Source organism: Lissotriton vulgaris, chromosome 8 (genome assembly GCF_964263255.1).
Source record: "Lissotriton vulgaris chromosome 8, aLisVul1.2, whole genome shotgun sequence".
NCBI lineage: Eukaryota > Metazoa > Chordata > Amphibia > Caudata > Salamandridae > Lissotriton > Lissotriton vulgaris.
The window spans coordinates 1,308,073,566-1,308,101,106 of record NC_141696.1 but is presented as its reverse complement, the minus strand read 5'-3'; the positions used below and the strand labels follow the sequence as shown (position 1 = coordinate 1,308,101,106).

Sequence of the window (27,541 nt, the reverse complement as noted above, 5' to 3'; positions counted from 1 at the left end):
CCCCGTCTGCTCAATCTCCAGCACTTGAGTGTTAAAGCGCGGGCTACGAGTTATTTCAGCCAGAGCCTTCCAATAAATAATATTTAATAAAAATTGATAACCAATTAAAAATTAATTAACAAATTGTCCTGCAAGGGGCTATCCGAACCCCCAAGGAACTCACAAAGATTTCTAATACGGCTACCAGTAGCGGCCGGAGCAGAAGACTCCCTTATCACTCCTAGAACGCTGCTACGGTCTTCGATGGACATGGACCCTCTTTACAAAACTGCAAGTCGTGCACCCATTGGTGCAGTTGTTTTTCTATGAGTTAATATTGAAATGTTTTTTACATGCTCCTATGCACAGCATATTCTTGCAATGCCACTCTTCACACTTGAGTACCAGCGGGTGGTAACGGGCGGGAGGTGGATGGGTATGAACAGCGGTGCCACATTCTCACAGACATGATACGCAAAGTTAGCCTTAATGTCAGAGGGCTCAATTCACCGACTAAGAGGATAGCATTAATTTGCGTGCAGAGGGCGCTTCAGTGTGACCTGTGCCTGTTACAGGAGACTCATCTTCTGAAAAAAGATTGGCCCAGAGTGCTCTCTAGATGGTTCGACCACCAGTTCTGGTCCTCCGGTCCAGGGAAAACGGCGGGAGTGGCGGTTCTAGTAGCTACACATTTTTGAGGGAAGGTTGTCTCGGTTCAATCTGACATCCCGGGACGGATACGGTCTTCGCGGGTATCTTAAGTGCAGCAGCTATTCACAATAGCGTCTATATATGCACCTAACGATCAACAAGAGCATTTCATCATTCAGGCACTGGTTAAAGTGCTAGCTTCTCCAGACACACACTTAGTAATTGGGGGCCATTTTAACCTAGTAATGGATGCTGTATTGGCTAGAACTCCCCCACGCTCTGGGAACACAGGGATGTTCACTCCACAGGGAACACGATGGCTAACAGAGGCCAGATTGACTGACATTTGGCAGAAACTGCACCCGACATCACATTCCTACTCTTTCTTCTCTGCGGCTCACCAATCTTATGCCAGGCTTGATTTTTTTCTCGTCTCAGCCTCCTTGACCCCTAGAGTTACTCTGGCCACCATTGATGTGGCGTCCTTGTCAGACCATGTTCCCATCCAGACAGACCTACACCTACCACCATCAAGTCGGACAGGTGGGTCGTGGCGCCTCAACCCTAAAATGTTATCCTATGATGCCACTAATAAAGAAGTGGGGGAAGCCATTAGGGATTATCTTGGCGTTAATGAGACAACACAGACATCAATAGCAACACTCTGGGAGGCCCTTGAGGCCGTCATCAGAGGTACATATATAGCGATCGCAGCCCGACTTAATAAGGAGCATGCACTGAAGCGCACCCAACTAGAAGACACGGTTCAAGAGCTGGAGGATGCCCATCAGCGTACAGGCTCCCACAAAGCTCAGCGACAAAGGACCGTTGAGAACGCGACAGAAATATTATGCAGGGGGCAACAAAGCAGAAAAACTGCTGGCGCACAGGCTGCACGCAATGGTAACTGCTGGGCGCGTGCAAAGTCTCAAGGACGGCAATGCTGAACTCATCACAAGGGATGAGGATATAGCAGAGGAATTTGTGCGATTCTATGCGGATCTATATAGGGTAGAGGGCAAATTGTTAGAGGACTGTACCCCATATGTTACACAGGCCCCCATAACGAAATTGCAAGCCACTAGTATCCCCTTCTGGGCAAGGACATTTCGGAGCAGGAGGTGCAGGAAGCGATCGGGGGACTCGAACATGATAAGGCGCCAGGACAAGATGGGTTTATACCAGCTTTCTATAAACAATTCACATCCTTGTTGTCTCCTATACTAACCCGATTTTACAACTCTTTTAGTTAAATTGGGGAGCTATCCGAAACTATGCATATGGCAATGATAACAGTACTGCCGAATCCAGGCAAAGATCCCCAGCGCTGCGCCTCCTACCGCCCTATTTCCTTACTAAATGTGGACGCAAAGATTTTTACGGGGATACTAGCCATAAGGCTGGGGGTACACATGCCGGGGCTATTTGAGCCCGAATAGTCTGGCTTCATACCAGGTTGTACATGTGGAGATAACTCCATTTGCTTGACAAGACGCAGCGTTCTCAAAAATCGACCATATTCCTCTCAATAGACGCAGAGAAGGCCTTTGACCACGTGCTATGGCCTTTCCTGCAAACGGTACTGGAAACAGTGGGCATTGGACCCAGATTCCGGTGCTGGATTTGGGCGGGGTATGCGGGGCATAAAGCGCTAGTTAGGGTGAACAATGCGCAGTCCCCGACCTTCTCTATTTCCAGAGAGACTCGCCAGGGATGCCCCTTCTCACCGCTGCGGTTTGCGCTCTATATGGAGCCACTGGCGGAACGCATCCATCATCACCAGCAGATAGAGGGAGCCTGGGTGGGAGGCCAATCGCACAAAATAGCCTTATACGCTGATGACATGCTGCTGACCATTACAAACCTGGGCCACTTACTGCACCCCCTCCTGGAGGAGCTTGCGGCATTCGGGAATTTCGGGTTTCAAGGAGAACACCTCTAAAACCCAGGCACTTAATATCACTATCCCCCAGGAAGAGCGCCAATGCTTGGAGTCAGAGTATCCCTTTCACTGGGCACAGCAGGGCATCCCATATTTTGGTATTCAGATCTTACAGACTAGAGAGGGCACGGTGACCCACAACTACTCTGATGTCCTCAAGAGAGTGCAGTCACTTATCCAATCTTGGCAAGGAGGGTCCCATTTCCTGGGTGGGCCATATAGCAGCGGTCAAAATGTCATTGTTGCCCAAAATACTGTACCTTATGCAAGTAATGCTGTTGGCACCACCTGCCACTGTCCTTAAAAAATTGCAGACGGCACTTGAATCCTTATCTGCCAATGGCCAAAGGGGCCTTGGGTATTCCCAAACTGGCGAAATACTATCAGGCTGCGCAACTGCGCTACATGGTCGAGTGGCAGCGCCCAATGACTGAGAAGCATTGGTGTTCTCTAGATCAGGCAGAGGCACATGTCTACATCTGGAAGATCCCTTGGCTCCCACGCAAGCACCGGTCTCCCGGGTTCAACATTTGGCCGGTAGTTAGAGGTACAATGGGGGTTTGGGATGGGGTGTTTTCCACCAGGCAGCTCTCCACGCAGATTTCCCCGCTCACACCAATCATAGGAAACCCGGATTTTCCACAAGCCACCCAAGAGAGGGCATTCATATGCTGACAGGAGGCCAATTGCAAGCAAATTGGGGACCTATTTGATGTGACAGGCCTGCTAGACTTTAAGGTGGTGCAACTGGTCTTTGGGCTCCCAGACTCTGAATATTGGCATTACTTGGCGATTAGGCATTGGGTGACCAGCCTAGGCATTAGACCACATGCCAGCAGGCGACTGACGCCTTTCGAACGCTGGCTTCTCTAGTGAAAGGACGACTCACACATTCTATCCGACATATACTCCTTACTCAATACACAAAGTACCCCTTTGCAAACCCGGGCCAGGAGACGGTGGGAGCTCAAATGTGAGTGGCGTTTCACAGATAAAGTATGCACAGACATCTTACACCGGGCCCGAATATCCACCACTAGTGCCTCCGGCTTGGAGACGTTGTTGATGCTGGCACACTACTGGTATTACACCCATGCACGCTTGGCTCGATGGCAGTTGGGGCGGGAGGATACATGTAAGTTGCATAGGTATTGGGAGGAGGTGCTTACAGACATTGACCAGATGTTTGACACCGAAATACTGTATTACCCTAGCTAAGTCCTTTTGGGACTAACCAACATGCTAACCTATCCGCTACACTCCAATAAGGGAAAGGCCATTAACCTGCCATTATGTGCGGCAAAACAAGTCTTTTTGTCAAAATGGGGTGCCACCGTTGTCCCAGCACACACGGACTGGCTCCACAAACTTTGGGATTTGTTGGGAATGGAAAAATTAACGGCAGGAGTCAATCGCACTTTGCCCAAATTTGAAAAACAATGGAGATCATGTATAGAACACCTCTCAGGAGTGTTCCAGGAGCTCACGTGCCCTATGTATTTGCGTATACTACAGATAACAAGCAACCCCCTCCACTTCAGTCCTCGGTGAAAAGAACACAGTGATCACTTCTATAGATTGATATGTGCACGTAATGGTTATTTTGTTTAATTGTTTTGCCACCTGCTTCCCCCACCTTTTTTTTTTCTTTCATTCCTCAGATCTTAGCTACTTCGCCGGCCAATGGATGTAGGCAAAGGATGTTGTATGGTTTTTCCCTTTAAAAAAAATCAATAAAAATCATTACAATCCTAATAACTGCATTGTATCATCACTGCAACATTTTCTTAATGGTAGTAAACCATGAATATGACACAGCTGGCTTTTTTTAAATCAAATTTTCTCCTTATTTTATAGTAAAATTACAATGTAAATGAGTCTTGTTATCTTAAAACCAATATTGAACTTGTAACAATTTTTCTTCCCCTCCTTCTTTCCTAACCTTCTTTCTCCCCACTTTTTTCACTTTTTTCATGCCCACATTCTTCTCTTTTCCAATTTTGTTTTTTGATATGTATTTTCTGTTTATTGTGACTTTATAATTAAAATTATCATATGTTTTGTGCTAATATCACTACGTGATATTTCATATTCATGTAGCACTATATGGTTATTTAATTATGCAAACCACTACTTGTATATAATGTTTTATGTGCACTTGGTATAAATCTATCGGCCTTCAGAAAGCCTCAGGCATGCCAGCCATATGAGTGAAACACGTGTCGGATGCACTTTGTTACATCAGGCTAAAATCCTGATTACCTCAATAAATGCATATTAAATACGTGAATGATGTTTGGACATTAATTCCTGAAATAAGCTATCATTTTTAGGCACAGCTTGTCTTTCCTGAATCAGTCTTATGCTTTAGCTATGAGGTCTGAACATTTACGAATGCCAAGGCAGATCCACAAGAAAATAGTTGGCAGGACAAATTTAGTTTCAAGATGGAACTTGTAAAATGGTGTTTTAGAAAACTAAAAACAGTGTCCAGACATCTTTTGTGATAAATACCAAGACCCTTAATGATTGAACACTTTGCTTCTGAAAGCCAAACAAGGGTCAAGAGATGAGATTAGCGATGAGAGAGATGAGGACTGAGGACCGAGACCGAGACCTCTATATGGTGAATGATGCCCAGAAACAAATCCTGTAGAATTTTCAAACACTTACTGTCTTGATAATAGGTACATGGGTAAGTCCAAGTACAGTGAATTGCCCAGGTTTAGACAGATGAAATACATATGGACTGCAGTGTCACAGCAGGAGATGGGGAAGAGTGAAGCAGAGAAAGATTATTCGGAGAGTTTTCAGAAGAAAAAAATATATAGAGAGGGAACTACTGATTTGAGATTTCAAAGTCAAAGTAGATTCATAAATAAATCCAAGATTGCAAACTGTCGAGGCAAGAGTAGGTGGGTAGCACACGGGGGCGCACCAGTCAGATGTCAGACTAACAGAGAGAGGGGGAACTGCGTCTTGTCTGAGTAGAACTTCACAGGGCTAACTTTCATCCAACTCGCTACAGTTAAAGAGGCACCCACTAAATTGGGACTGAGCGACAGAAGAGTTGCCACCTAGAGAAATGACTAGTTGAGTGTCATGTAACATAGGGAAAGAGTAAGAAGCTGAAAGACCAAATATGAAAAACAAAGGCTGAGGGTGTGGCATAAGGATTAAAGAGGGTAGAAGGAATACTGCAAGGGAGACGTTTGAGGGTGGGGCGAATAGAAAGAAACTAGCAAGACTGAGCTCTGTTCTTCAAAAAAACTGAAAACAAGTTAAGGGTAAAGCTTCTCGAGCCAGCCCATGTGGAAAATAGGAGGAGGTGTTGAGAGGTATGTTAGCGCTCTTTGATTTCAGTATTACTGTACTTAAAGTTTCCCAGTTTCAATTACCTCCAAATATAAATCAGCCAATGTATAACTCTTTTCACATGCATTAAAGAATTCTATTGTGAATCCATCTTTGGGTATCTGCCACTGGGCATTTCTTTGACTGTGTTGTCTTTTTTACCCTCCATGACCTTACCATTTAGTTTCTCCCCCACATCTGCTTTCCATCTAAAAATGCCAATAGAGGAAATAATGTATTATCCTCCTTTGTTTTGTTATTGTATTATCCTCCATTGTTTTGTTATCTGTCTGTGTATTCCTTTTTTGAATGGCGTACTAACCTCCATAGTTGTCAATGCTAGGTCTTTCATGAGACTAATCAAACCCTTCCTTATCTTTGTTTCTCCCAATATCTGGTGTCCCTGATCTGTTCTTTAGTGGCTCCGTTGCAATATTCCATTCCCCTGCTAGAACTAATTCTTGCTCATCTCCACATAGAACTTCCCTCCTCAGCTGTTTACAAAATACTATTAAATCATGATTCATCACCTACAGTTCCTAGCAGGATCTCGGTCTTGTATTTTCACTGAAACTAACACCATTCTGCATTATATCTTATTAAAGTGCCTAGAAATATTTTGAGTAGTAATATTGTCCCACCATTCCTGTTCCATCCTTATCTTGAGCTATGCAAGCATCTCCAAGCTTAGTAGTGCCTTTTCAATTTATCATTTTGGCCTACGAACTAAGGTTTGCTCTTGTTCAATACCACACTTAAATTTAGTGTTGGCAAATTGGTCAGAGCGTGTTTCCTCTTAACGAAATGCTATACTTCATTCATGTTTAGTGACACCACTTGAATAGAGATGGAATGTTCTTAATGTCTTCCACTCTAATAAGAACAGCATGTTATCCGTATGTGGTTGCTCCTTACTTTTACATGAAAAGCGCATTGATAAATTCGCTCGTAAAGATATAGGGCCATATGTATCAAAAAAGAGTATTGCGATTATCAAATTGCGATTTTTAGTGAATCGCAATTAGAGAATCGCATAATGCAATGTATGTAGGATTTGACAAAAATTTGAGAATCCTACATATTCCTTATTTGCGAATCGCAAATTGAGATTCACAAATAAGGAATACCTTCCTATTCATTCCTAACGGCTAAGAGGCCCATAGGAATGAATGGGAAGACAATATCAATTAGAGAATCGCAAATTATGGAACTTTAAAAAAATTTTAAAAGTGCCTTTTTAAAGAAAATCACAAATTGCCACCCACTTGAAGTTGGTGATAATTTACAATTCCTTAAGGCCAAAGAGCAAATTTCTTTTTTATTTTATTGAAGAGGATTTGCTGGTTCAGTTTCATCACTATATCATACATATGCAACCTGTGATATCTAGTTTATGCAAAGATTTACATTTACATATAATTGCAATATATACATTGAGTCAAATAAGAAAACAGGTAGATAGTCCCCGCGTAAATATATAACTGTTTAAGAGGAGGAAAAAAAGAGAACAGAAGAAAGAAGAAAAAAAAAGAGAATAAGCAATCCCAAAACATTACAGTTACGCTAACAGACCATTATTGTCGGTCAAATCTTCCGGGTATCTTTTTATATCCTATATTCCTTTATATACTAGTCTGGCTGATAATCCATTTTTTCAAAGGAGCCCAGATTTCTCAGCCAAGCTTTCGAGCACCCCGGCCATTACATTTATAAAGTTCTTTTTCGAGATGATATATATCCAATAAGCGGCCTATCCATGCTTGAAACCGTGGAGGATCTACGTCTTTCCAATAGGTGGAGATAAGAAGTCTAATTACCGCTATTGCAATAAAAACAAATTTGCTCACATGATAGCCACATTGTATACTTTCATCACATCCTAGTAACATTAAGGTTACAGATATTTTAATAGGACACTCTACAACTGCTGTCAAGAAAGTTTCTATTTGTTTTATTACTGTATTTAATTATATAAAACATATGTATAGTATCCGCGGGTCCTTGCTTACATCTAGGACACTTATTATCCTCTCTTTTACCCCAGTGATGGAGTTTTTCCGGGGTATAGTAGAGATCATATAGTGTATAATAATGTTGGGCTTTCAGGTTTGTCACGAGAAAAATCTTGCTAGATAAATTCAAGGAGCGGCATATATCGGTATCGCGATACCCGGTTTTCACAGCCCATTTAGCTTCTACCACTTCAAGATCGTCTGGGAGTATATCCATTAATATTTTATATACATTCTTAATTCTAGTCTGAGGATTAGAAAATATTTCAATTAAGGATATCTTATGGAGTGATAATCCCTTATGTTTTATTTTATTCAAATAGCTTATAATCTGGTTATATTTAAAGAATGAGTTATCGGATAAGCCATATTTTTGTTGGAGCTCCGAGAATAACAATCTTTGTTCAACTGAATATAGGTCGCCCACCATCAGGACTCCCTTTTCCTCCATTGTCTGGCCATTCTATCGTACAAAAATGATGAAGAGAGGGAAGATCGCCATAGCGGAGTATATCTATTGTATGTAGGTATGTTATCTAGGGTCTTCATCCTTTTCCAGATTTTCCAAATTGCTAGCATTATCTTAACTTTTTGTTTTTTTATAATAGCTAGGCTCGATTTGTCGAAGAAGTACACCTTGTGCATTGATTCCTACGGCTAACTCATATATTGAGGGTAAATCATCATTTAAGTTATATTGTCTGCCATTACTGTCTGGCATAATTACATACGCCATTTGCTGCAGAAAACATGCATAATAGTAATATCTAACATTTGGAGCAGACCATCCTCCTTGTTCCTGCGGCAATGTTAAGAACTTAAAGGATCAGCAGATTTTAGAATATGTCCAGGCAAAGTTGCTGAAGATGCTATCTATTTTCTTTAAGAACTGTTCTTCAACAGCAACTGGTATCGACCTGAACAGGTATAGATTTTCGGAAACATAACCATTGTTGCATCGTCCTATGAGTGATAAGTGGAGTCTGTTCAGCCGTTGAAGATCTATACTAATCTTATCACACATTGGTAATTGGTAGCATGTTTATTTTCCAGATGGCATCTATGTCCCTGGTAATCTTAATACCTAGATAGGTTACTTCAGCTAATTTTCGAGAATCATTACACACAGTATTGATGTTACATAGAATCTGAGTTTTGCCTGTGTTTAAGAGGTAGCCTGATTTTCGGCCATACTCCTCGGCTAGTTTCTGAATTCGGACTATTGCCTTGTCTGGTTTTGCTGTTATTATCGTCAAATCATCAGCATAGGCCAATATTTTTGTCTTGTGGCCGTTACGTTGTACTGGGATGATAGTCTGATCTTGAAGAATTTGCTCTATGAAGATGTCAATATATATAGCAAACAGTATTGGCGAGCAGGGACACCCCTGTCTCGTCCCCCTCGCAATTGTTATAGAAGCAGATTCTTCCCCCATAATATTCAATCTAGCATATAGCCGATAATACATGGCCTGTATAGCTGGTAAAATGCCAGGACCAAAGCCCCTTTGTATCATAGTTGTCCATAGGTACTGCCATGCAACAAGGTCAAAAGCTTTCTCCGCATCTATGAGGATCATAGCCATCTTCTCCCCAGTTGCCTCGGTGACGTCTTATAGAGCTATTACACGTCTAATATGGTCTGTTGTGCCTCTTGTCGGTATAAAACCGTGTTGCATAGGAGAGACAAGATGAGCTATGATCCGACCTAGGTGGGTAGCTAGAATTTTTGAATATAATTTCGTATCTGTGTTCATAAGAGATATAGGCCTATATGAGGCAGGGTTATTGGCAGATTTTCCTACTATATCCGCCCTTTACCAGGACTCCGGAGGAACCCCATTATATTGTACCCCCAAAAACAAATCTAGTAACATAGTAGCTATTTCTTTTTGAACCACTTTATATAGCTCCAGGGGAATCCTATCTGGACCTGCCGCCTTCCCTGTAGCCATAGATGGTAAAACGCCGAGTATCTCTGCTAACGTTATTTCTTTGTCCAGCTCTTTCCACATTTCTTCACTGAGTCTACGTTGATTACCTAAAATGCGCTCAGTATCACTATCTTGCATAGCATCTGTATTCCCCTGCTTATATAGGTCTTGATAGAATTTCTCGAAGATTTTAATAATATCCTTTTTTACTGTATATGAAACCCCATAATTACCCTTAATTTCTGTTATATTATTTTTTGCTGCTTTTTGTTTGGTCCGTAGAGCAAGACCTTTACCAATAGATTCCCCGTACTCATATCCTCCTAACTTATGTGCTTGGTAGATAGCTGCTCCCTTCTTAATGTAGTGGTTGTTTATTTCAGCCTTAATAATTGCTATATTATGACGTATTATATTTTCTTCACTCTCTAGTTTTTGTCTAACTGCCCCTGTATATTCTCTTTCCAGCTCTCCCAGTTTAGATATCAGCGTGTTGATTTCGTGCTTTTCTTGTTTCCTGGCTTTTCCTACAAAACTAGTTGTCTACCCCCGGAGCCCAGCTTTGAAGCTATCACAGACTGTGTTGCTTGAGGAACTATATTGATTCACTTCATAATATTCAATAACCCTTTTTTTAATATGTGTTATGTAGCTTTCGTTGTGCAGTAGTGATCTGTCAAATATCCATTTCATATTTAGATGTTGTAGATTTGGGAGTATCAGACTCACAATTAAGGGGTTATGGTCTGAAAGTATTTTCATCAGTTTCTTTACTTCAACAGACGAAATAAGAGGGGATGACACAGAGAAATAGTCAAGCCTATAACATTTTTGTGAGGGTTTGAATAATACGTGTACCCAGGATCTGATGGGTGTTTTGCTCCCCAGACATCACGCAAATCGTAGCTGATTTGTAAAGCAGAGAGTGCATGATGAACTCAGGGTTTTCTCCCTTGATATCTTTTGGTGCTGTCGAACCCCTTTTCATAATGAATGTTAAAGTCCCCACAGAATATAAACGGGCCAGGCCATGTTGCTGCCTCAATTTCTAGATTGTTAAAGATCTGGGGATTGTCCTCATTTGACCCGTATACTGTACATAAGGTGATTCCCATAGGGAGCTGGGCCATTGCCCATCTTCCTGATTTGTCTCCTAATGTCCGTATGGCTGACCCAAACCGACTTTTCATATGAATCGCAGTTCCTCTAATGGTTGAGGTCTTGGTGGACAGACAGAAGGAGACGCTGTTTGAATCGGTCTGTCCACAAGCGACGTACAGAGGTCAGCCCTGTATGCCCGCATCTACTGAATGTTCCAAGGGGATACTGAAAATGAAACAAGTCACCTGCAGCATTTAGAGATACTGTGGTGCTTGTTTTGGTGTGTAGGATTTTTCAGCCTCGGGCACATAGAGTCAGGCTTACATTCAATAAGCCTTTAGGTCCTGATGAGAATTCCATAGCAAGTAGGAGTTTGAAACGCATAGACCGTTGTTTGATGAGCCGTAAGAACGCTAAATTAAAAAAATATAGATACAAATCTATGAAATCAGAAAATACTATTGTTTAATAGGTTGCTATGGTTCTTGTAAAAAATTGTAAAAAGTCATACTTGAAACGAATTGTAAATAAATATTTGGTGCTGTGTATGTGAGTGTGTTGTGTCTGAATGTTTGACAAGGGTGAGTGACAGTGCGTATGGAATGATTAGGAATATGTAAGTTGATTGATTATTTTTTAGTGTAAGAATTTTCGTATTTGTGATGTAGATGCTTAAAATGTAAACATTTTGTGAAATCAAACAAATCAATGTGTTGAGAAATAGAAATAAAACAAAAAGATTAATTCAGACCGAACTATAAGTCTTGGACCCATGTTGTGTTGAATTCCAATATACGGGTGTGATTATAGTAGTATTTTAGGTTACAGTATTGGCAGTTGTTCAGTTCTATATATAACAATTTTAAAAGCCTCCTCAATTGTGTTAATATCCTCCTGACAAGAAGCTCCAGACACACACCAGCCAAACGTGGGGGATGGTTCGATCCACCTAGAGATACCATGTTAATACCATGTTAATCAAGACTTTGCGCAATAAGTACAAGCAGCAATTGCCGAGAGGGAAAGTTCCTTATAAGAAGAGGCCTGGTCCAATTTGAGACGAGCTGCAGAGACAAGGGATAGTAAGCTGTTTTCGAATACGATTAATGCCACCTTCCTGAAATCGGATAAGATCCCAGAACTTTGTTCCCTTGTAGCCTGCAATGCATGGGTGGAACATGTTTCCAACATTTTTAATGATACTATAATCATGGGCAGAGAAATGGGTCCTGACCGAACCTGCAGTTGGCATCCAATCGCACTAATAATTCTAGCGCTAGTGGAAGGGCCCCAGGTCCGGATGGGGATCCGGTAGAAGTTTTTAAGGCATTCAAAGAACTATGGGAACCTATTTTAACTAGAGTTTTCAACGCAGCTCTCGAAAGTATAATTCCCCAGTCTTGGTCTGTGTCAATAATCATTCCCATTTTTAAAAAAGGTGACAAAACAGATCCTAAATTCTACCGCCCCATTTCCCTCTTGGACTAGTCTGTAAAATTGATGAGCGTGGTATTGCTACAGGGGCATGGGGAATATTCTTGGGAAAATTCTATTCTTTCCCCGGCCCAATATGGGTTCAGGAGGGGCCAGGGAACAAGGGAACAATCCGTCAATTTAGATCTGTTAATAGGGAAATATACCAGGGCTAAGCCGGGGTCTCTGTACCTATGCTTTGTAGATCTTAGCAGTGCGTTTGACCTAGTTAATCATTCTATCCTATGGTCAACCCTGACTAGCCTAGATGCTCCCACAGTGATTATCTGTGTCCTGGCTTGCCTTCATGAGCAAATCAGCTATGGACCACGAGGCAAGTGCACACCTGATTTTAGTGTAGGTAAGGTTATTAGACAGGGATGCATATTAGTCCCTTTATTGCTTTCCCTTTTTATTAATGGAGTGGATGAAGCCTTGCAGGCGCTTCAAGCTGATGTACTCCTCATTACAGGGCGCCCTATTCCGGTGTTGTTATACGCAGATGATGCTCTATTATGGATTGCAGAAATAGATGGTAGCCTCTGAGGAGTATATGGCATCCCAAAAAATTATAATCAACAAATCCAAGACTTTTGCATTGATATGCGGGAAACAACCAAATAAATGTAGGCCTTTCTATATCGAAGGCTTCCTAATAAACAGAGTAAATACATTTTGCTATCTGGGGGTGCAATTTACAAGTAATGGTGCAACAGATTGGAAATGCTAAACTGAAAATGAGCAGGAATTGTGAGGGGATATTTAATTTTTCATCTAAACTGGGTCTGCCCCAGTTAAAGAAATGATTGATATTTACAAGGCAAAAGTATTACCTGCTGCTACATTTGGGCTTGTTCTTAGGGGTACACTACAAGCAAATCTCCTCAAATAGAAGAAAACACCTTTTTAAAACGGGTGCTGTGTTTGCCTGCATCAGCCCCATCCCTAATTGTGCATAAAGAGGTGAGGTTGTTTTATCAGGAGGATCTTCTTTTAATGACACAATTGTTGCTCTGACTGTCCATCTGGATGAAAGAAGAAATTAGCTTTACCAAACTGATAATACTTTATTTTCTAAAATTGGATTATGCCTTTCACATTCCATGGCTGGTCTATATAGTTTAAGTCTGTGTTCCATTTGACAGTGGGGGAGGAGCCATCACAGGTATTAGCACTAAGTAAGAGTCACATTATAGCTACTTTCATTTTGTATAGGTCTGCAGCTAGACTTCGTGTAGAGTCAAAGAAGACGATGGCTGCCATGTACATGTTCTTGGAGGGAATGGTGGGTTGTCAGGAGTATTTGATGTGTGTTAAAAACAGTCAACACCAGTATGTTCAGACTTCGTGTGGAGTCAAAGAAGACGATGGCTGCCATGTACATGTTCTTGGAGGGAATGGTGGGTTGTCAGGAGTATTTGATGTGTGTTAAAAACAGTCAACACCAGTATGTTCTAACTAGATTAAGACGTGGTATAGTGCACCAATTGGTTGTATTTCCAAAGATGAATGCCTATACCTCTGACAAAGCACCTTGTCCCTGCGATGGAATGAGTAAGCAAAGCACATAGCACTTTATTTTATTTTGTATGTTTTATAAGGAGCTGTGATGTCAATATTTGAAACCTCTTTTTATTATGCAGAATATCAAGTCATTTTTGTAACACACCACAAAATGTAAATACCTGTAAATGAACTGTACAAATTCAGCAGTCTGGAATGCAAAAATGAAGCAATTTTTGTTGTAATTCTTAAGTGTGATAGAAACAAGAGTTTAATAGGATCAAAACTAATCAAGAAAGTTTAGATGGTGATGAGCAAATGATTAATACTCACTGAAAAAGATTTCCACACATTATCATTTGTGTACAACACAGTTGTATCAGTAAAACTGTGTGTCTATGTAAATATCGTGCCCATTTCAATGGAAAATGTCTGCCTATAAATGAAAGTGCGCTACCATACGATGCTTTAGTTACATTAAAAAAATCACCTTCCTCATGTTAATGTTTTAAAAAGTTTGGGAGGCAATGTATTAGAGGGATTTTTGATCTTGGTTTTAAAAGCGATTAAGTATCACACATAAGCACACTAGTACCATGGTAATGTCACACATACGCAATTTGTAAACTTGGCGGCTGTGCTATGTATAGTGAGAAAACTGTATCATCAGCAGAATCTTGAAATCACCTGGGTGGCGTAGGGCACGCTGTCGATGCCTTCGTGCCTCAGGAGGGTGTTCCTGGCTTTATTTTGTTTCCGCAGCAATTTCTTTGCTTCTTTGGTAAGCTTAGGGATGCTTTGTCGCTCACAGTCCATGATCAGCCTGCTGGGCATAATAAGCAGCCATTAGCAAAGGATACAAGGCTTACAATACTCTGTCTCTTGAACTTCGGTTCCACGATCAGGACGATTACAGCATTCACCTAAGGCAAGCAAAAAAACTGGAAGACGCAAAAACCAGAATATGGTCTTAAACAAAAGAACGTTTTGCGTCAGCGGCCAGTAAGAGTCTCCATATTTGTTTTAAAATGTTTTCAAGACGAAAATGCAGAGAATAGCAGTTTACAGCTGAAGTCACTAGGTGGCGCTCTAAGACCAAATATTCACACTGGTTTGGGTTCTCCAACAAGCAGCTCTTGAGTAACTGGTAGCTCTCAGCTATCTGTAAGCATCTCCTCTGCGCCGCAAACCCCACTAAATTATAAGCTTTTGATTGACTGGATATGTGTATACCAAAACAGAAAATATGTGTGTTTTCAGAACTCTTAAGCTGATGTTCAGAGAATTTTTTTTGGAATTTCCAGAATATATTTAAAGCTGGTCTTTAAGTGATAAATGATTTGGGGCTGGGAGGCTTATTAATATTAGCACCTTGGTACCAGGTGTAGTGCTAATATAAAAGGCATTTCAAATTGACAAATCCTTTTTTAAATTACTACTGGCCACCCTGCCTCGTGCACTGAGGTGATCACTGGCGGTAATTCAGCCTAGGGTGGCCAATAATGTCTGACATGGTCACTTCTACAACAGTACAATGCTAATAATATTAAGACCTCTGGGGGAGTTTTGTTGAGAATTAGAAGTTCCAATTAAAGAAAAGTTAGAGACCCCTGCACTAGATCAACGTTCCAGTCTTAAATATAGAACTGCACCATGACCATTTCATTGTCATTAGAGAAAATACAAATGTGAGCAGAAACAATATCACCCCTCACCCCGTTTTACACATCCTTTAAAATAAATCTGCCAATTGCCTCTATTGGAGAGAATGCAGGAGAGCGACCACCATCCAAATTGTGTTAACTCTCTTCAAAACTATGTATGAATACATTTACCCTACCATAACCAGCATAGGCGAGGCCAATAGGTCCACCAACAGGTTGGTACGATGGTTATTTAAAAAAAAATCTTTACTGCTAACTATGTGACAAATAGAGTGGAAAAAAAGAAAGCGTGCACCCATAGGAAAATGGCTAATACATGCTTACAATAAAAATGTTTAAATAAAAAAGCATTCCCTGATGTGGCTAATGATTTTTTGGAACAGCGCGTTACAAAGAATAAATCACCACCCAACCAAGCACTCAAACGGTAGTGTGCCTCAAAGTTATAATGTCAAAAACACTTCACAACCACAAATTTAAAAAGGAAACAGAGTAAATCATCATTTAACTGTAGGCAAAATGGGTAGCATACAAAATAAATATAAAAACTTAAATAAAACTCATTTTGAATATGTGTCACTGAAGAAAAAGATACAATATTTCAGTGCACACGAACAATGAGACCAAGCCCCTTTCTAAAGTAGCACAGTGGGTGAAAAACGACTGGTTGGAATGCTACCCCCGAGCGACTGCCAGCGGCTAGACTATTTGCAAACACAAGGAGATGATGGACGGAGCGCTGAAACCTTTCACTCACCCCCTGTCACAGATCTGGGGTGAATCCATCATCGTTCTTTAGCTCACTTTGCCACCCAAGTTCAGACCCAGCCATATGCAAATCAGTCTTGGCCCTATTCCTCATGAGAATAGTACAGCCCGAACTGCCAAGCCAGGTCTTCCGTGTTCCGGAAACAAGCATCCTGGGACCGGTCTCATCCGCCAAGCTAGCTTAAATCCAGAGGCAAAGTGAGCAAGGGAAACACAAGTCTGGGCATACCATGCCAACTTAGAGCGAGCAAAGCAAACACAAGGAGATGATGGACGGAGCGCTGAAACTTTTCAGACATTCACCCCCAGTTACAGATCTATGATGAATCCATCATTGTTCTTTAGCTCACTTTGCCACCCTAGTTCCGACCCAGCCATATGCAAATCAGTCTTGACCCTATTCCTCATTGGAATAGTCCAGCTCGAACTGCCAAGCCAGGTCTTCCCCAGACCGGAAACAAGCATTCTGGGACAGGTTTCTGTGTAACATCCCTCATCAGCCAGACTAGCCTGAATCCAGTGGCAAAGTGAGAAAGGGACCCACAGTAATGATTATACAATAAAACCTATTAAAGTTATTGGGGTTGGCATATTGTTATTAGTCTTAGATTTTTCATTAAAAAAACACTGCTTGGATATAATATATATTGTGGGTGATACAAGTGCTGCATGAACTGAGCTAGACGTTCTACCATACAACATACCCCAAGAGTAAACCTCGACTGTTCAACTTTCCTAATGCAACACCTCGCCAGAGGTAGTAAGCACTGTATAAATACAATACATGAAAGTTAAAATCTAGAGAGGAATTTCTTTGCAATTCAGTGAGCATGTAGTAGGACATAGTTCCTGGGTTTTTAATGCTAGCGGCAATACTTGTCACAAGGATTGTCTACCTGCCATCGAGTCACAAATGTATCGGAGAAATGCCCTGGAACTCTCAAATCAAAAGTATAAAATCCCATCCTAAGAAATAATGGTAAGTAAAAAGACAGAGCAGTCCGGCAAGGAAGTTTTGGTAACCTACCATCAAAAATGTGGCATCCATTCTCAAGAAACTCTGACTTCTGGTGTCATCACCACCCTGAACACCACCCAGTTGTCAAGAGTATTGGCACGGTTGATGATCAGAAAATAACAACAAAAGAGTGTTCCTGTACAGGTTAGATAGGGGTATGCACAGAGCACAAGGAATCAACAAAGCCCATTTGGTTTGTTTTTAAAGCCCTCACTCACCGACCTGGTCGGTGACTTGCTTCATCATCGGGCCCCACCGGGTGTGAACGAATGTCACCCCGGTGTGCTGCAACGCCAGAATTACTGCGGAGCTGGTCTTGTGAGGATGGAAGGGCTATGTGATAGGTAACGTGAAAAGTGTGAGAAGTGGTGGTTTAAAATTGCCTTGTATGTATCAAAAATTCTTTTAATAGGTGATCATCAAGGACAAAGTTAAAAAATGTGATGGTAGACAAGGCCAACTAATTGGATGGTCTTGTACCAATAACATTAAGTGAAAGTGTAGTTGGTCAACATGTTTCAGCCGGTATGGTATAATTAACCTGGCATTCGTCAGGACCTAGAGTGTAAACCCCGGCGGTATGGGCACGCTAAGGCCCACCCAACCGTAGGACTTGAAAGTGAAAATTGTGTCTGTGAAGTAAAAAGAGGAGGGCTCCACCAGCCAAAGGCGGGAAGCACACAACCTCAAGTCTCTAAAAATTAGAGACCAAAATTAAAAACCTGTGAAGATAAAAGGTACAGACAAACATAAAGAGAGACAAACAAGTAGTTAAAATCATTTGTCAATAGGCTCACAAATTAAAGCCAGTGACTTGTGCTCAGAGTGCCAGGGGGTGCACAACTCATACAAACTAGCAGAGGTGCGTGGCTCTGCCTGTGGTTGAGACTTGAAAGTTAATAACTTAGCCTTAAGTCGTGACTGAACAGTCTCACGTGTAGACTTTTATACTTGCCCTCAGTGCAAGTGAGCATAGGGGGAATATGTTGGTGAAAAAGGAGGGGAATGGCAGTGTGATGGGCATTCACACCCAACTCTATCACTCGGGCGATCAATGGGCCAAAGGCCAGTGACCACTCAACAAAAAAACTTCAAGGGTGAGAAGGGAAAGTTCTCACTTCACAGGGGATGACATTACACCCCATAGACCACGGGAGGGGGGGGGGACAGCGCTTTTTGGCACATCCTAAAGTAAGGGAAGACAAGGGATAGAACAAGGGACAAACACTGTCAATCTGCTCCAAAGAGTACTTAGCTCGTATAGTCGAGTGCGGTCACGGTGTTACTCACGCCCACTACGCCAGTCTCCCGTTGATACACCTGATCAGCCCTCAGAACCGGGTCTCGCCGATCCAGGCTTGTGGAGTGCGGGCCGTTTTATGGGCATGGGTAGATTACGCTGCGACTGCGCTTCCGGGTTGGAAGGCGTGTGTAATGCGCATGCGCCATAATTGATGGAATAGAGCGTAAGCAGACTAGAGAGAAGCGTACTCACTTCCGGGTTGGAAGATTTGTAGTGCGCATGCGTAAGAGAGGTTCAATGTGATGGAAAGTGAACAGACTCGGGTAGGCATAGGTTTGATGTAAGTTCATAGAGTAAAGGGGGCAATGCACAAGCTGTGTTATATTTAGGAAAAAACAGGAGTGACTGAATATGAGTTATTTAAGGACAGAGGCCCAGGGTATATCGTCATTAAGACCATTTACATGAGTACCCAAGCGGTATACCCAACGCTGTTCCTTTTCAAACAGTCTGTCTGCAATATTGGAACCACCAGTGATTTGCTCAATCACAGTCCATCTCAGGTCATTGGTGGTGTGATTGTTTAGTAAAAAATGATCGCTCATTTTCGTAGTTGCCTTCTTGCACCTGATATTGCTCCTATGCTCGCATATCCTCTGTTTTACTTTTCTGGTTGTCATTCCAACGTACCGAAGAGAACAAGGGCATGTGACAAGGTAGACAACATTCGTGGAGTTGCAGTTGGTATGTGCTTTTTGCCACCATGTTTTCCCCGGTTCCAAGGACAGTGATTTGGTGGAAGCGGTCAGGTGACAGACGGACCTGAGATGGACTGTGATTGAGCAAATCACTGGTGGTTCCAATATTGCAGACAGACTGTTTGAAAAGGAACAGCGTTGGGTATACCGCTTGGGTACTCATGTAAATGGTCTTAATGACGATATACCCTGGGCCTCTGTCCCTAAATAACTCATATTCAGTCACTCCTGTTTTTTCCTAAATATAACACAGCTTGTGCATTGCCCCCTTTACTCTATGAACTTACATCAAACCTATGCCTACCCGAGTCTGTTCACTTTCCATCACATTGAACCTCTCTTACGCATGCGCACTACAAATCTTCCAACCCGGAAGTGAGTACGCTTCTCTCTAGTCTGCTTACGCTCTATTCCATCGATTATGGCGCATGCGCATTACACACGCCTTCCAACCCGGAAGCGCAGTCGCAGCGTAATCTACCCATGCCCATAAAACGGCCCGCACTCCACAAGCCTGGATCGGCGAGACCCGGTTCTGAGGGCTGATCAGGTGTATCAACGGGAGACTGGCGTAGTGGGCGTGAGTAACACCGTGACCGCACTCGACTATACGAGCTAAGTACTCTTTGGAGCAGATTGACAGTGTTTGTCCCTTGTTCTATCCCTTGTCTTCCCTTACTTTAGGATGTGCCAAAAAGCGCTGTCCCCCCCTCCCGTGGTCTATGGGGTGTAATGTCATCCCCTGTGAAGTGAGAACTTTCCCTTCTCACCCTCGAAGTTTTTTTGTTGAGTGGTCACTGGCCTTTGGCCCATTGATCGCCCGAGTGATAGAGTTGGGTGTGAATGCCTATCACACTGCCATTCCCCTCCTTTTTCACCAACATATTCCCCCCATGCTCACTTGCACTGAGGGCAAGTATAAAAGTCTACACGTGAGACTGTTCAGTCACGACTTAAGGCTAAGTTATTAACTTTCAAGTCTCAACCACAGGCAGAGCCACGCACCTCTGCTAGTTTGTATGAGTTGTGCACCCCCTGGCACTCTGAGCACAAGTCACTGGCTTTAATTTGTGAGCCTATTGACAAATGATTTGAGCTACTTGTTTGTCTCTCTTTATGTTTGTCTGTACCTTTTATCTTCACAGGTTTTGAATTTTGGTCTCTAATTTTTAGAGACTTGAGGTTGTGTGCTTCCCGCCTTTGGCTGGTGGAGCCCTCCTCTTTTTACTTCACAGACACAATTTTCACTTTCAAGTCCTACGGTTGGGTGGGCCTTAGCGTGCCCATACCGCCGGGGTTTACACTCTAGGTCCTGACGAATGCCAGGTTAATTATACCATACCGGCTGAAACATGTTGACCAACTACACTTTCACTTAATGTTATTGGTACAAGACCATCCAATTAGTTGGCCTTGTCTACCATCACATTTTTTAACTTTGTCCTTGATGATCACCTATTAAAAGAATTTTTGATACATACAAGGCAATTTTAAACCACCACTTCTCACACTTTTCACGTTACCTATCACATAGCCCTTCCATCCTCACAAGACCAGCTCCGCAGTAATTCTGGCGTTGCAGCACACCGGGGTGACATTCGGTCACACCCGGTGGGGCCCGATGATGAAGCAAGTCACCGACCAGGTCGGTGAGTGAGGGCTTTAAAAACAAACCAAATGGGCTTTGTTGATTCCTTGTGCTCTGTGCATACCCCTATCTAACCTGTACAGGAACACTCTTTTGTTGTTATTTTCTGATAAAACTTGGGGACTAAGAGTGTTCGCGCCTCTCCCTACCTCTCTCTTTGTTGATAAACGGTTGATGATCAACCATAACTCAGCAACTACAAAAAAGATGGGATTTGAGGTTTGAGTGTAAAATTGGATGTTTTATGTTGCCAGTATATCGGTCTCCAACATTTTCAGCTCTCTTCAAGCCACCTCTCTTCAAGCCAAGCTTAAAGGAGAGTCCTGTAATGAAAAAGTATTTTACTGCTGTTGCTGAATTATTATTGTGGACCTTTGGTTGTTCCTATAGATTCTTTTAGAACTAGGGTTTTCATGTTTAGTGATGACACCCAATTCATTTGGAGCTCAAATGATCAGTCAGCACCATCTATTTGAAAATCCGCAGTCACGTTTTCCTTGGCTCACGATCCTTACACTGGCGCTCTGTTTAGAAGCCTTTTTGGATTTAGGGTACTATGTTTTACACATGAAGCCTACCACAGTGTAGGTTCATCTTCATCAAGAAAATGCTTTTAAGTATATAATAAAGAGAGATAAGTGCTAAGCCTCAGGATGTCTAATAGTTCCTTGCTTTCAAAAAACCAAATTCGGTGGTTGCCCTGTTAGAGCACAGGGCACCCCTCTCTAGAATCCTCTATACATTTATATTTATTTGGAAAGAAATAATTTGAAATTGTGTAGGAACCTGAAGACCAGGCTCTTGACTTGATGCGATGTCAATCAACTGACCTTTGTTCAAAGTACTCATCAACAGGGCCAAGACTTTACAAAAGAAGGCTAACTGGACCCTTCATGCTTCCCGTTGTGTTTTTTTCTTTACATGTGGCTCATTATTGACATTTTTCATTTTTTACAGATACTCAAAACAAACAAAATGAATAAGCAACACATAGACTCTGAGCCACCCTGAGGGCAACCAGCATACCGTCTGGGGCCTTCTAACATTAATGTCTTCAACACCATCACAGCAATACTATATGCTTGTGCCGGGTGTGTGTGCACACCAGTGCAACCCATGTTCTTCCTTTGTGCATCTAGTATCCACCTGTGTCCATCATCTAGAACCCTATGTATTTAGAGGGTGTAAAGAACACCGTACAGGTGCTTAAACCTGAAACCATGTTTTCGTGGAGACAGCCTAACACCCTATGAAGAGCCAGCAATAAAACATTAATATACTTCACTGTGAATTGAGTAAGCTGGAGGGTAGGATTTGATGGCTAGTGTGAGGATTATTACTTCGGGGCAATGGACCCGCAACTTGGGGGTAGATTGGAGGTGGCGGGGTCTGAGGGCAACGGACAGCAGGATTTAGAGGACACACAACCGGAGTGCGTCATGCACAGGGTTCCTAGCCTGTGGCTTAGTAACTCCAAGGAACCGAGTGGCTAGGGTGTATCTCATGGAGGCCTGTCCGTCATGGTGGCCATCTTTTCTAAGTATGTGTCACAGGCTTCCCATTGTGTGTTGGGGGTAACAACGAGTGCCATATTGTAACTTCAGCCGGCGCAGAGCACATCCCGTAGCCATATAGTAAAAGGCTGCCTCCAAGGCTGGCAGCAGGGGCATCGAGGGGCCACAGTCGGGAACATGCGGTTGAATGGCACGGGTGTTAAGAAAGTCTGGTGCAAGAAGGTAAATTGAGTGAACTTAAACTGAGGGTTTCTAGACACACACACATATATATATATATATATATATATATATATATATATATATATATATATATATATATATATATATATATATATATATATATATATATATATATATATATATATATATATATTTGTAATAGTGCCTTGTACAGCACTGTAAATGCCATGTTTGACATTCCTGTGAGTGATCAGGGTCTGCAGGGGTCTGGCTCCTGGAGTTCAGGTCCACAGAGGTGCCCTATAGTGGTCAAAGCACACAGTAAGACAGGGATTTGCCGAATGCAAGGTCAGATTTTTTCCTTTAAGAGAGTTTTATGCATATATAGGTCTCCCGGCACGGATTGACAGCCAATGATGGCGGATGCGTGAGTTTGCTTCTACGCACCGGACTGCTAATTATCCTGTCCCATCCAGTGCAGTCCCGGGCGACGATAGACAGTGGATCATACCTGGAGTACAGGGGGAGCCGTGGGATGTGTGGAGTGCTGCTCGTGAGCAAGGAGTTCACAGACAGCACGGGTCTGGTGAGCCGAGAGTCAGGCCAATATTTTCAAGATGGCGACCCTGGACCTTTGAGCAGAGGAAGTAGGGGAGGCCCTGAGCTGCTGTACGGCGTTGGACCCGACCACCCCTGGAGACTCCAGATACGACTTGGCTCGCTGCATGAGTCCTGAGACACTGAGGAGGGGGGCTGCACCGTTGCACTGACTGACATGAGGAGGGGTGAGGCCTCTGGGGAAACCAGTCATTGTGGCACAGGGAGGCAAACACCCTACATATCCTGCTGTGGCCTTGGGAGAGTTACAGCCCTGCTGGAGCCGGATGCAGACACACCCTTACCCGAGAGGCAGAGCGGCAGATCACCAATTGGCCACGTGGATGACTGACCGGCCCTAATGGAGGTGCGGTGAGCAGAGGCAGCTTCCCTACGGGACGGCGGACATTCGGGGCCTGAGTCGGGGTCCGAAGAGCGGCACGGGGGGGAGGGGACTGATGCGGAGGGGCCTGGCCCTCCGCCACATGTGTCTCTCTTCTCATATGCAAGTCTTCAGACCTTCGCTAGGCTGGACGTGCGATCCGGTCGTGCCTGCGGTGCGGTGACCCTTGGTGCTCCGGATGCTGTCCAGCCCACTGCATGGTTCTCGCGGCCCAGGTGGGAGCAATATCGCTACACTGACAGGCTTGGGATAAAAAGAGAGGAAAGAAGTCACGATCCTTTGTAGCCCAGTGAGCTCCTAACGACTAATGGGCCTGGTACAGAAGGTAGGAGCACCGATTGATCTGGCTGGGGGTGGACCGGGCCCCAGGGGAGTGTGGTGTGGAGGTAGGTTCCTTGTAGGGCAGCAGATACTCAGGGCACTGGTCGGGGCTAGGCGTGAAGAGGGACGCTAGACATGGCTGGTCCTGGGCACCCCTCTACATTCTCCTTTCTCCTTGTATGGGACCACGGGCAGTTCCCCTGAGCCGGACATAGGACCCAGATTGTGCAGGGGGTGCGGAGGCAAAGGAGCGGCCGGCCTTGAGTGGGGTTGACACTGGAAACTGGCATAGTGGCCTCCTAACCCTTCTTTTGAACTACATTTCATACTCACTGTGCTGAAGAGGCTGGGCCACAAGTAGAAATATGGGATCCCTGTGGTGAGCAGTGATTATATGGGGGTGACCCTCGCCATGCTGGGAGAATGATGGATTAAGCACGTAAGGGTGACTGTGTTGAGATCTGTTACCTGAGCCTGAGTTCCGAGATCACCTCCATTTGCAGTGACACCCCAGAGATGGGTGATTCATTGACACAACTGCTATAGCAGCTTTTGGGTGTGCTCCTTGAGCAGGGATGGGTAAAACCAGAGCAAAGCAGGCGGGAGTACCCCATGAACAGGAAGATGACTCCCTGGAGCAGAAACTAGGAAACCTGGGATCCTCGGTCTTGGAGGACCCAGTGCTACAACAGCTGACCAGAATATTAGAAGCCATAGTCGGCAGTAAAGCAACATTACACCAAGACATTATGTAAAGAAAATATCCTCAATCCAGGGTTGGTAGATGAAGTAATCTTTATTGGTCAGAAGTAAAGAGACCTCCAGCTCCTTCCACAGCTTTCTCAGTACTGTCTGCTATTCACATCATAACATTCTAACCTCCTAGCAACATCCCCACAATTCCAACAAGACATAGATCCCACACATAAGCATAGATCCCAACACATCTCCCCCCATTACAATATCAGAGGAAAAAAGTACAAATGAAATATCTAAAGAGAAGAAACAAAGCATACAGGAATAAATAAGAAATTTAAGGAGCATTACACTTTGCAACATTCCCACAGCTCCAAGCGGAACCATCATCTAAAATTAGAACATTTTTCTTCACAACCTTTACTCGTTTGGGTTGAGAATATTTACTCTCTCCTTTAGCTACAAAGCCACATTTCTTTGTGACAACCCAATCACCAACACATATACAAGGATCTTTCACCCTCATCCTGAGATTGTATGAATGTGTAGAATCACGCTGCCTGTTGACAACACAATCTTTCACGCTTGATCGATCAACCCACACACATTCCTTGTTTTTGAGCCAACCCGGAACCTCCTTCAAACCAGGCTCACGTCCCTTTAGAGAGACAAATGGAGAAATACCGGTGACTGAATGAGGAGTAATCCTGTAGGACCAGATCATTTTCTTAAGCTCCTCAGACCACATCAAACCATTCGCCAATGACAACTGTATGTTCTCCATCAACAGTCTATTGATCCTTTCTACAAGGCCATTGGCCTGTGGCCTAAACAACGCAACCTTCTCGTGACACACTCCCATGCCATCTAAAAATTCCTTCATTTGTCTTGATACAAGTTGTACACCATTATCTGAAACCAATGTTTTTGGAATACCCTCATTTAAAAACGTTCTCTCCAAAAAAATGTATCACTCTCTTTGTGTCAATGCTTTCAGTGGATTCTATTACGAACCACTTAGAATGATAGTCCACAAGAACCATTATAAACCTATTCCGAGTGCCCAACTTGGAAATGGGTCCTAAGAAATCAATCGCTAATTTCTCCCAGGGCCGTACCGGAAAATCAACACAAGAAAGGGAAGGCTGCCTAACAACTTTTGTTTTATCACTAGCAGCACACGCATGACAATGCCTCACCAGCTCATCAATCTCTCCATCCATTCCTGGCCACCAGTAAGATTCCCGAATTCTCCTTTTGGTCATGTTCCTTCCCAAATGACCTTCATGTGCTATATTCATAATCTTTAATCTAAGATTGCACGGTGGCACCAATCGGTTTCTCCTCCACAACTTACCCTCAGATATACTCAATTCAGCTTCTACATTGGAAAAGCTCTTCAAGCGAGTGTCATTGAGAGATTCCCTAGACCATCCTTCAGAAACATGTTTCATAACCAAAGGAATTATTTGATCATCAGCCATGCCAGATTCCCAATCACTTTTATCAAAAGCAAGAATCTCATCACAACTAATTATAGAATCGTCCACATCAATCAGGTCTACTAAATCTATAGGCATTCTAGATAAGCAGTCCGCAATGACATTTTTCTCTCCTTTCACATATTCCATCTGAAAATTGTACTCAAGCACTGACAAGATCCATTTCGATATTCTAGGGGTGACATTACCCTCCAAACCTCTACCTCCTTTAAATAAATGCACGAGAGGCTTATGGTCAGTGCGCATCCTGAAGGGCAAACCCCAAAGAAAATATCTAAAGTGTTTAATCCCCCACGTGCAAGCGAGGGCTTCCCTCTCAATAACTGAGTAAGATACTTCTGCACCCTGTAATCTTCTAGATGCGAAACCTATAATCCTTTCCACACCCCCAGATATCTGAGAGAGCACGGCCCCAAGACCCACAGCACTAGCATCAGTGGTAACGAAAGTCTTGGCTTTAACATCAAAATGCCCTAAGGTAGGTGCATGAATAATTCCTGCCTTCACACGCTTAAAAGCATCCTCACACACTTGATCCCATTCAAAAACCACACCATTTTTCATCAAGCGTCTTAAAGGCTCCACAACATCTGAAAAATTTCTAATGAATTTTGAACAATACTCAGCTAGCCCCAAAAAGGACCTTAGCTGATCTTTAGTCGTTGGTGTGGGAGCATCATTAATTGCAGAAATTATACTTTTTTTTGGTTTAATACCTAAACCTGAAATTTCATGACCCAGATACGTTACACAATCCCTCTTAAGTTGACACTTTTCCTTTTTTATGGTCAGACCATTAATTTCCATACGCTCCAAAACTTTTGTTAAAATCTTATCATGGTGTTGACAATCTTTTCCAACTACCAACACGTCATCTTGGAAACATAACACATTCTCAACTCCCTTTAAAACTCTCTCCATTATTCTTTGAAACACTGCTGATGCTGAAGCCAACCCAAATGGCATCCTGCAATATCGAAATGCCCCCAGTGGTGTTACAAAGGAGGTAAGGTGCCTTGATTCTTCGTCTAAGTCAATCTGGTGATAGGCTGCAGACATGTCAATCACACTGAATATCACACCACCACCCATGGCACTTAACATTTCAGAAATATTAGGCAGTGGTTGCCTATCAACCCATATATTCTTATTTAAGTCGCGTAAGTCTACACAGAGACGAATCTTGGTTCCACCATCTTTGGGCGCGACTACAATGGGGGCGAGCCATTCTGATGCCTCAATAGGCTCTATGATTTTTAGGTCTAACAATTTGTCCA

General features: G+C 42.9%; 1 protein-coding gene across 2 annotated transcripts in view; it reads right to left on the bottom strand.

Annotated features, from left to right (window-relative positions):
• Positions 1-27,541, bottom strand: part of ALKBH8 (alkB homolog 8, tRNA methyltransferase) — a 410,467-nt gene that overhangs the window by 347,989 nt on the left and 34,937 nt on the right. For both annotated transcript variants that reach the window (XM_086935245.1, XM_086935246.1), the window contains exon 2: positions 14,637-14,772. In XM_086935245.1, coding sequence (XP_086791371.1) covers positions 14,637-14,765 — 129 coding nt within the window. In that variant the 5' untranslated portion in view covers positions 14,766-14,772. The remainder of the gene's footprint in view (positions 1-14,636; positions 14,773-27,541) is intronic.